At 31.5% G+C, this 12,138-nt stretch overlaps 1 protein-coding gene across 1 annotated transcript; it reads right to left on the bottom strand.

Annotated features, from left to right (window-relative positions):
* Positions 1-7,009: 7,009 nt before the first annotated feature.
* LOC105796915 (leucine aminopeptidase 2, chloroplastic) lies at positions 7,010-8,344 on the bottom strand. Its single transcript, XM_052628817.1, is given in 6 exon segments — positions 7,010-7,334; positions 7,336-7,359; positions 7,474-7,661; positions 7,870-7,938; positions 8,032-8,131; positions 8,279-8,344. Coding segments are annotated over 6 exon segments (555 nt in total). The 3' UTR covers positions 7,010-7,226.
* Positions 8,345-12,138: the final 3,794 nt, after the last annotated feature.

Raw genomic sequence — 12,138 nt, 5'->3', positions numbered from 1 at the left:
TGATACGAGGCTCCGACGATCCTCAATTCGAGCAAGCTTAAAACACTATAAAACAAAGGAAAGGAAGAAAGGTGTAAGCTACTAATGGCTTAGTAAGTTACATGTAAACAATAAATACTCATTTAATAATTAACAATTTTAACATATAACTAATCAAATACATTTCTTAGCAATTTCAATCACTTACACATGCACAATCTTACCAATTCACTTGCATATACATTTATACTGTAATACCCAAACTTTGCCCGGCCCGAGCCCAACTATTAAAACCCAGATATATAAAATATATAAAATAAATAATAATAAAATGTCCAATTTTTTTATTACAACAGTGACCCAATACCAGCCCAATGGCCCAAATCTCTACCCAAACTCGAATCTAAACCTAAACAGACCCTAAACCCAATTTTCTAAACCCAAATTACCAGCCCGATAGCCCAAAACAAAAATCAACAGCAAGGAACCCTAGAAGATCTAGGCGCCGCAGCCAAGCCTTCCGCGACCAGCCTCTGTACGCTCCGCGCCACGTCACCGTACGGCCTCGCACCTGCAACAACCTGCACCAAACGCACCAAACAAGCAGAGGCAGAGCAAACAACAAAAAGAATAGCAAGAAGGACAGATTTTTTCTGTAAATTAATTCCGTTGTTTTTCGGCCATAAAGAAGCCATTTTTCAGCATTTGTTAAGAACACACATATATGAAATACAAAAACTCAGAGAAATTTCAGAAAAAGAAAGGTGATTCAACTTTTGCTTCGATTTTTGGTTTTGTTTTTTAAGTTTCTTTTTCTTTCCTCTGTGTTTGGACATTTGATTCTCAACAAGAAAGGAGGGATTAGAGAGAGCGAGCTTACCTAGTAGTCGAGACGTCGTTCTCTCCGTCGAGATCGGAGTCGGACGAGGGATCGGAGCCTCTAAACGATGGTTCGTCGAGCGGTGCACAGAGGAAAGTTCTGCCTAGGGTTTGCAGAACTGGCTTAATGCCTTATTTTGTTTTCATTTTATGTTGTTGTAAAACGGTACCGTTTGAAGCCCGTTCTAATGTTTCAAAAAGGTGCCGTATCGTGCTCAGATCCGCTCGGTGACCCGACCCGGGGAATGATCCGCGCAATTTTGTTTGAGGGTCTATTTATGCAACAGGTCCTCATTTGTTTTATATTGTTTCAATCCGATTTCTTTTAATTTTTTTAAAATTTATACCACATCTTTTATTCTGATTTCATTTTGGTCCAAGATCAAACGTTGGCGTTTTTGTTCTCTGGATTTGAACTTTTGAAGTTGCGTGTTTAATTGTTCTTTTGGTCCTTAGTTTTGGATTGATTGTAAATTTAGTCCTTTGAATGCTGCGATCTTAATTCAATCATTTTTTTATTATTCTTTCATTTAATTTTATAAATGTTTATTGTTTTTACGATATCAAAACCTTTTATTATTATTTTTGAATTTTAAATTTAGGTTTCAATTCAAATTTAGTCTTAATAGTATAATTGCAAATTGGATTAATATCTATTTTAAATTTATTTATAGTATATTTTAGCATTCGTTTGACATTGTTTTTAAGTTTGTAAACATAATTCCAAGATCGATATATTTGTTCTAAATTATTATTTTAGTTTATCATATACATGTATATAATTTTTTAATATCTTCATCTATATTTTATATATTTCAACTTCTACATATTATATTTTATATATTGAATTTTCATCTTATGCGTACTACCCGTAAATTAATAAATGTATGTTAGTTGTTATGAATTCATTTCAAAATATTGTTCTATAATGTTATTATCATTTTATGTCAAGTTTATTTTAAGTTCATGTGTAATGTGAATAAAATCATTATTGTTATTTTATTTGTATTTATTTATTGCTTATTTGCTACTTTTTAGTCTAAATTTGAATTATCATTTATCTTTTGCATTACATATTTCTTTAAAAAATTTTACTTTTATCATTCTATTTCATATAAAAAGCCTAGCGTTCATAATTCTCTAGAGAATTGTGCCCTAACTTACTGGGTTTCAATTTTCTCGATCAATTTAAATAGCCATGTGCTTATTTTATTTAAACCATACCGTTTTAACTAAGCATTTAAGGTTTTTTTCAACATGTTGGACCCTAACTTATTGGATCTGACATTTTTCTACCTCGAATCAAGGAATTTTTAAAATAAAGGCAATATTCGATGCTTAGGAATGCGAAGAAATTAAGCCCTAACTTATTGGGTTCTAATTCGCTGGTTGACCTAAATGATCGAGTATCCTTCTTAAAATGCATGAATTTTAAAAGCTAAAAGACACACTTAATTTCGAAGAATAAGCTATTACACTCTAACTTACTGAGTGCGATAATTTATTTCTTTGAAATAAGCGAGTCTTATCATCTAATTCACTTTATTTAAATTTTCTTTTCCAAAGATCGTATTTTAAAATCTTTTCAAAATTTTGACATTAAGACATTAAATAATCAATTCGGTACCAATTTTGGGCGTCACGAGGGTGCTAACCCTTCCTCGTGCGTAACCGACTCCCGAACCTGTTTTCTCAAAATTCGCAGACCTAAAATTATTTTTTGGTGAACCGGTCACACCTCGATAAAGAATCGGTGGCGACTCCCATTTTATTTTTAAAAGTTGATCCCCATTTTTCAAAAAATAACTTTTCAAAAATTACACTTTTATCCCAAAGCTCGTAAAAATAAAATTCACTAAATTCTGAAATTTCAAACCTCACTAAATCATATTTCATGCTCATAACAGCCCTCAATTTCACAAAATCACAACTTTATGCACACTTTACTATCTTTCACAATTTTGTCCTTTTTTAACATTTTTATCAAAATTTATCTAGTAAAACTCGTAATTAACACTTCAAACATTCATTATCTAACATCACTCATCAAATTACAACTATATCATGAATGGGTCAATTTTTAAACTTTAATTCCATTTAAAATAAATGGTAGAAACATGAAATTCAAGCTTCAATAAGCATAAAAATACAAAAATAATTAAAAACGGGGCAAGAAATCACTTACAATTTAGCTTAGAAAAATCAAGAACCCTAGCTATGGTAACATTGAATTTTTGGCGGCAAGGGGGTCTAATTTGATGAAGATGAACACTTGTTTTCATCTTATTTTGTCTTTTATTCAATTTTGACAAAAATGCTCTTGGCCCATTTACTTAGATATTTTTCTAGAATTACCCTTATGTGTCCATAACACTAATTTATGGTCTATTTTCCACATAAGCACTTCCAATTTCATGCAATAATTCAATTAAGTCATTTAATCACTAATTAGACACACTTTGCATTTTTTCTCAATTTAGTCCTAAAAATTCAATTAGGCACTAAATCATTAAAATTTCTTATCCATATTTTCACACAATATTTCAATTAATCGGTAATTAATAAAAATTTATAAAATTAAACTATTTCACTTTGAATTTATGGTTATGAAACCACTGTTCCGATTAGGCCCTATTTCGGGTTATCACACATGGGCTAAACTGAATCTAAGATGATTTGTTATGAAATGTACATGTTATATGGAAATATGACAAGAAAAGTATATGTATATGAAAGTTATTACATGACGAGCTCATTCATGTTTCTTGACAATTGTGTGAATTACAATGACTAATATGTTTGATGAAGTTGGGTGTTTAGGCTATTAGCCAAATCTCTTGGATGCATTTTGTATGTTTACTTTAATGGAAATGAGTGGTAAGTTAAATTTCCAGTTATACGAACTTACTAAGCATTAAATGCTTACTCGGTTTTTCTTTCCTTTGTTATATAGTACTCGGAAGCTCGTGAAGGTTTGAACTTGGTTGGAGACACATCACATTATACCTCGGACTTCTCGGTATATAAAGCAAGCTAACTTTTGGTATAATGACATGTATAAGCTAAGTCAAGCATAATGATGAAATATTTTGATTGTATCTAGCCATTAAAATGGCTAGTGTAAACCTTATTTTGATGTAATTATATAAAACCTTAACAAGTTTGATTGTCATAAAATGGTGATATGATAGGAAGTATACAACCCTATTGATGAATGGTTTTGAATTAGCATAATTGATAAAGTATGCCTATAAGTATAAATGTGTTTTTGGTAAGTTTAACACTTGAATATATGAGATAATATGTCATGCATAAAATTTGGTATTGACATTGATTTGAGGGTTATGAATTGGCTTGTGAATGTGTTTGGATGATATTGCAGGTGAAAGGCAAATTGGGTGAGAAAAGTGGCCTGAAAATGGCCTACTTTTCGTTCACACGGGCAAAGACACGGGCGTGTGTAACACACGACCTAGCACACGGGCGTGTGGTTGGATGTGTGACCCAAGTCAGAGAGTTACACGGGCTGGGACACGGTCGTGTGCCTCACATCGAATGCCCACATGGCCTGGAACACGGGCGTGTCACGGCCTGACCACATGGGCGTGTGTCCCCTGCACCTAAGAAAAATTTTGAAATTTCGCGAAAAATTTTCTAAGTTCCTAATTTAGTCCCGACTTGTTTCAAATGCATAAATTGGACATCGATGGTTCAGTTAAGGGACAATATGATTGAATATGATTGGTTTTATTGAATATGATTGGTTTTGGATATGAATAGTAAATGACATGAATTAATTTTATTTGTTCTGTAAACTCCGGTAATCGTAACTTTATTCCGGCGACGGATATGGGTTAAGGGTGTTACAAGTGAAATGGTAAGGGTTTTTCCTACCTTAATCAGTGGTTGATGGTTCGATCCTCGTCTTGGGTATGGAACAACTTTAAAACTATGGTCAACATCTACCCCTTAATGAACCTACAAAATGCCAAAGATTAATTACTGAGCTCACTCTAATAAATACCTTGAGAAATTAATGCACCCATTTGGCTATTGCTATTAACAATTTTAACGTTTTAAAATTTAATTAATTGATCCCTAAATATGGCCATTCATTTATGAATAGAAATTTAATCTTTTTCTTTCTTTTGTTTTGGGGTTTTTTTTCTTCTTCTCACAATTGTACATTTTTTGTAAAGATTTTATAATCAAATGATTATCTGTACTTTGACATGTAATTATTGTTGGAAATATACTACTGTAAAATAAAACTGTTAGTACTAATATGAAACCAAACTAAGTGTAAATAAAATAGTAATCACTATGCCATGGAAGAACCACTGCCTTAGAAGCAAATTCGCCCTGGTCGGTGTAATCGTGTAGTGGATGTTGCCCCCTAAGGTTAAAACAATACTTCAATATTCGTACACCCGAATAAAGAAGGTGGAACACAATTGGCATTGCTCTTCTCAAAAGAAATGGAAACTGAGAAACAAAAGCAATTGATCGAAAAATAAACTGGAATAAACTGGCAAAACTACACTAGTTTAATTCCCAAGAAAGATTCGAGGGGTCACAGGCAGTCCCACTTAAAACCCAATCTCCTAAACATAATTTATCTCTCGTGTAATTTCGCAGAACACTAGAATTTAGAGAACAAAAGGATAAGAGAAGTTATTTTTCTCTCTATGATTCTATCTAAAATGAGGAGAATGACCTCCTATTTATACAGTTTCCTGAATGGCAAAGTAGTAAAATACGTAGGGGCAAAAAAGTAAAACTGGCAGAAATAGTTTCTTAAAAATCTACAACAGTCAAATAAAAATATTTTCTGTTGACTAGATTTTCGGAATCTAAACAAATTTATTTTCTGAAAAATAATACAAAAGTTTTACCCAAAAATAAACACGCACGATACATGTCGTAGACATGTGTTAACACAGACACGGGCCAGGCAACGGCATATGCGTATTAAACTTTAACTCCAATTACTCAATAAGAAAAAGAGGTAAGTCTATATATAAACCTTGTTAGAAGTTTATGCCTCTCTTTTCTTTTGCTTTACCAACCATTACTGTAAATGCATGTAAATTAACTTTCTATAGACTTTCAGCCCTATGTATAAATATCTTTAAAAAAATCTCCTTTTTTTTGTTCATAAATCTCCTGTTTCAAAAGAAAGGGGAAAATATTCCCTAACGTTTGGATTCTTTCATCCAAGACTATATTAAGTTTTTAACACCCGATAAATTTAAAATCAAATCGAATCAAATTTTTAAATAAAAAATATCGTTCTCATAACATCTAAAAACATTTGAACTTAGGGTCCGTTTGATTGCCAGTAAAATGTTTTCCGTAAAATGATTTCTGGAAAATGTTTTACTTTTCGTAAAATGATTTCTTGAAAAATATTTTCCGTGTTTCATTGAATCATGTAAAATATTTTTCGTTGTTTGATGATTTCTGAAAATATTTTACGGAAAAGTTGTTTTTACATATATTAATATATATTAATAAATTTTATATTTTACATATAATAAATTGTTTTTACATATATTGTAACGATTTATTTATAATAATGCTCAATTATTAAGCTACAATATTAATAGTTATAAATTGAAAAAAACTAATGTAACTTGTTTTAATGTAACTTTCTTAATATTTTAGCAACATTTTCCCATAATTATAAGTATTCCTAGTAATCACATTTTAACTATCTTTAATTATTATTTTATTTCTACTTCCTTCCTACTCAATTGTTATGAACCTAGAGATATAAATTCATTTGAGTTAAAGTGCTTTGTAGGATAAATTATCCTTTTATTTTTTGGTTAAATCCCTATTTAAGTGTTGAATTTAGTAATTATTCTCGTATTAAAGCTTAAATTTTTTTGTTCAACTTAGTCCCTAAATTTTACAATTGTTCCATATTAAGACCTAAATTTGATAATTATTCCCAAGTTGAAGCTAAAACTCTAAAATTTTCAAGGAAATATCAAATCTTGGTAGATAAAAAAATGTTTAAGCCCCAATATGAGAATAATTGTCAAGTTGAAACACCTAAAGAAGTTTTAACCCTTTATTTTTTTTAAGTTACCCAAATATCCTGATATATGTATATATATATGATATAGTTAGAACACAATCACTATAAAACATGAGAAGGAAAGAGATTTATTGGTAAAAAAGCTTTATGTAGTTATAACATTGTAGGAACAAGCTACATAAAGCAAAAGAAAACAGAGCAGTATTCCAACAACAAGCTTCTTATTCATCAGACAGATCTTACAGAACCCAACAACCTCGAACATGTTGTTCTCCTTTTTCGGTCTGCCACCGTCACAACGGAGCATGTTCCAAGCTTTCATTTAAGAAGAAGAGTTCTTCAGAACCCATTCCACCAAAGTTGAGATGCCAAATCCAGTTGCCACATGCTTCTTATCATTCAAGACAGGCCCAGCCATGTCAACGTGCATCTACTTTTACTTTTTCATCAACAAACTGCAAAATCATAGTTCCAACAACAATGAAGTTCTGCAACATGGTTCGACCGTGGACATTACAATATCTATCGTTTAAGTGTGTAAAAATATACAGACAGTAAAATTGACATACTTGTTTCAAGACTAGAGCTGCATTGATAGCACCGCCTTGGCGACCGCCGGTATTTACCATATCAGCAACTCCTGATTTCATTGATTCCCAATAGCTTTCCTCTAATGGCATCCTCCAAAATTTCTCACCACTGGCCTCTGATGCTTGAAATAACTCCTTTGTTAGATCATCATTGGGTGTGAAGACGCCTAAAGAAAATGTTCCAATGAATTGGCAATGGTGAGATAATACACACACACCGCTTTGGTTTCAATAATTGAGTAACAACCAATGAAACGATGACTGCTTGCCTTTCGAACCAACTATGAATAAGGAAAACACTTTCAATGGAAAGAAAAAAAAATTGTTATATTGAAGTGCCAACTATGTTTAAAAATTCATATGTTAAGTATATACCTGCAATTGAGGGGCCAAGAGCAACAACACAAGCCCCGGTTAGTGTTGCCAGGTCAACTATTTGCAAAATAAGTCAACCAGACTTGAAAAATGGAAATCTGATTATCTATACAAAATAAGCAATTGAAACTACCAAGTTTACAACTCTAATCACAAATTTACGATGTCTAGTTTTCGGCTTTATCTTCTCAACACCTTGGTTGCAAGCATAAACCAAAGCATCTGCTAGTGTAAGCCCACCTTCTGCATTAGTGTTATTAACCTGCAATCCGCATAGTGAGCAACAAGTAATTTATTAAAGACAACGAAGAAAGAACCCAACTATGAATGTCACAACACCATATATATTTCATGTATACCTCAAATTTCTTTTTATTATTATTTTTTGCTAGAATAGAACAAACTATACCTTAATTGTCTTTCCATTTGAAGCTGTGACAATATCTCCAGGCCTCATACCCTTTCCACTTATCATGTTTTCACAAGATGCTACAATAAAATGAACCTGCGTATTAGGACAATTTATGAAGTGAAAGACTAGATTTGATAAAAGATAAAAGATAAAAGATGGGTTTCGTGCAAAATTAACCATGAAAATGGCTTGAAGCATTCATGAATCATGAGACCATTACCAAGAAGTAAAGCACCAAAATTAAGCATTCAGCAAAAGATAGCTTCCTATAAATGGCTAAAGCATCGTTAAGAGACCACACTCCTTTAAAGTCTGAAAACCACACTCCTTCAACTATTTGTCACTAATCTTTTTCAAGCAACAGGAACAACAGAACAAGTCTTGAACACCAATTTGAAACAATATGGAACATTCTAGTTTGACTATAATCGAATAAAATGTTTCAGATTGAAGTAAATTATTCAGCAAGTAGATAAAACAAATCATTGTCTCTACTGATTTTTTTTAATGAAAGCATCAATAGTTGTTTATTCCCCTGACCATAACATTCATCTGTTCTGTTGGGAATTTAGGCTTATATATTTGGCAAACAAGTAGGACAAGAAATTAGGGTGTTAAGGCTGCAATTTTTTTCAATTTTCCTTTCCATTTAGCATTATTCACTCATGTAAATTTCTTTTGTTTTTTGCCAGCATAATACGAACTGTAATCATAATCTTTGGACTCTACACTGTGCTATGGGGCAAAAGTAAAGATCAGGAGAACTCAACAGCAATAGAGAACGGTAAAGTCCAATAATTGCCAATAACTGATGATTCTAAATCAACCAAGTTGGAGGTCAAGAGAACTTACAGATGAAATTTAGCAAAGATTGCAGAAGCTATATAGCATACGCATGCATGATGGGGTGTTAAAGTTACAGATGAAGAAGCCAAACATTTTCTTTCTCTTAAAAAGAATCATCCTTAATAGCGAAAATTGAAAGAGAAGACATAACTATCTCTTTGCTAACTGATTTGGCCATGAAAGTATCCAAATTACCCATTTTCCAGTTAACCCAGAAACTGATTTGCAAAAAACATTTGCAGAAAACTACCCATTTGCAGAAAACACATCTACTACAAAAACTTGCAATAAAACTTGCAGAAATCAACAGATCCCCTAACCTAGAGCTTGCAATTTTACCTTCGATAAACCAGCAGAGGTGAACCAGCACGCTAACGAGGCAAGCAAAGAGAAGAGGTGAACTAGCAGAGAAGATAAGGCAGAGATGATGATGCTGCAATCGATAGGGTGAAGAGATGAGCTGTCGAAAGGGTGAAGAGATGAGCTGTGGAAAGGGTTTCAAAGGTGAATAGATGAGCTGTGGAAAATGTCTTACCGATTTCTAAGGGGTAAGACATTTTCCGGAAAGATGAGATGATTTTACCCGTGTTGCGGAATTGATTTTACAAAAGGAAAATATTTTCCTCCAATCAAACACTGGAAAATGGGGAAAACCAATTTCGAAAAATATTTTCCCCTATCAAACAGACCCTTAATGTAACACCCCTTACCCGTATTCGACGCCGGAATAGGGCATGAGGCATTACTAGAACACATACACTTGTAAACGTATTTAACCGAGTTATAAAATTTCATCTAAATTAAAACTTTCAATTTTTTTTAACATGCTTTTATAATTCTTCAAAATATATCCTTAAAATTTTATATTCATAATAAATAGGGCCTACGAGACCCGATACATACCCATGCAATTCAATGCTTCATTTCCATTTCATTCAGTTCACAATTTCTCATGCTCACAATTCAAATCATATCGCTAGCAATTTCCATTTAATTACCATGTATTTCAATTAAAACACAATAATTAATAATAATTAGATTTAAATTACAGTAATACAAACTTGCTATGCTAAATTGCAGAAATACCATGATACAGGGGCATTTTGGAAATTTTCTATTTCCCTCGACTTTCCACGCTATCTTGATCTAAATTAATAACTTCATTCAATTTATTAATTTAGACAATAAAACTATTCAATTCTTGAAATTTCGTCATTTTTTTTATTTTTACAAAATTACCCTAAAATGCTTACTTTTATTCAATTTAGTTCTTGAACCTAAAACATGTAAATTAGCTATTTTTAAAATAAAATCATATTATCAGAATATTCACATATATTTTTCCTCCTCCTTCACTCCATTCCACATCCTTAATGTACTTAACACTCTTAGAAATAACTTTCTAAAGTTTCATTATTCACCCGTAAGTATATTCAAAACTGTCTATCCGAGTCAGTATCACTAAATTATTTTTATCTGGAGCTACAGAACTCCAAATTATGAACCGTTAATTTTTCCTGAAACTAGACTCATATATATTTTTACCATAAAATTTTTAGAATTTTTAGAGTAGTCAATTGGTACGGTTTATTCTTTAAAGATTCCCCTATTTCACTTTTGCCGCTTTCGACATTTCTTCACTAAAAATCAAATATCTCTTAGTACAAAATTCTGATGGTAGTTTCGTTTATTTATATTGAAACTAGACTCATTAGTGAATTTAATCATATAAATTAAAAATTACAATTATTTTTTTACAATTTATAATGATTTATAAAAGTTAGAACAAGGATTCCAAAATCAATCCGACCCTACCTTACTAAAATTCAAATATCTAAAAATAGTTTACTTGCTTTGTTTCTTTTATGTAAAAATAGACTCATTAAAATTTCATTTAATATCTTATTCACTCTCTAATTCAATTTCAAAAATTTATGGTGATTTTTCAAAATTAACCTCTGCAAATTGTCCAAAACTGTTTTAGTGTAAGATGTTGATAATCAAATTTATAACACCCTCCTTTCCTTTCTCTACAATATTTTCTATCAATTCCTCTTGTTTCCCTTCACTAACATATCAAGAACATAGAACCTTATATAACAAATCCCTACATTAACATCAATTCCCTACTTTTTCAATAATATCAAACTCAAAAATATATTGAAATCTTAATGTTCTTACCTTGCTCTATTGATTTCAATCTTTAACTTGATTTCCTCTCTCCTCCAGCCTTTATTTCTTGAATCTAACTTGATATTCTAGCTCCCGATAGTCTCCTTATCAATTTTCTCTCTTGGTAGCTATGGAAATTCTTTTGATTTCTAGATGAAAATGGTGAATTTTTTGTGGAATGACCAAATTGTAAAGAAAGCAAAACTTTCTTTCTTTCTCTCTTTTTCTCACGTTGGTGCATGGAAAAATGGTGGGTTGCATGCTTCTTCATCTTCCTTTTCTTATATATATACTAAATAAAATAATAAAATATCATTTAAAAATCAAATTAAAATACTAATAAACTAATATTTATTTATTTAATTAATATAAAATATCTCCAACATGTCATTATCTTCTAGATTTCTCTCTCTTCTAATTGACCATTTTGCCCTTTATGATCTTTTAAAATTCCATCCTTGAGTCATCACTTAATTTGGTAAAATTGTGATTTAGTCCCTCAAAATTCTTCACCTTTTTCAATTTGGTCCTAATCCATCCATTTTCCTTAGTTTCTAGATCATTCCACCCTTAAAATATTTAGACCACTGGTCCTTGAACTTTTTTCATATTTACACTTTAACTCCTCAATTTTTTAGTATTTACTCTTGGTCAACAAAACTTTTCTCACTTTTGCGATTTAATCCTTTCTTGAACTAATATGTCATAATATACTTCCCAATGTTGACATAACTCCAAAATTTCCCCTTTTTGTCGCTTTATTTCCTTATTTTATTATATCAAAGATAATATTTTACTGTAAAAATTTTTAGGCATTACACTTAAAATCTTAAAAAGTA

This window comes from Gossypium raimondii, chromosome 3 (assembly GCF_025698545.1).
Source record: "Gossypium raimondii isolate GPD5lz chromosome 3, ASM2569854v1, whole genome shotgun sequence".
In the NCBI taxonomy this organism is placed as follows: domain Eukaryota; kingdom Viridiplantae; phylum Streptophyta; class Magnoliopsida; order Malvales; family Malvaceae; genus Gossypium; species Gossypium raimondii.
This window is presented reverse-complemented; position numbering and strand designations above follow the sequence as displayed.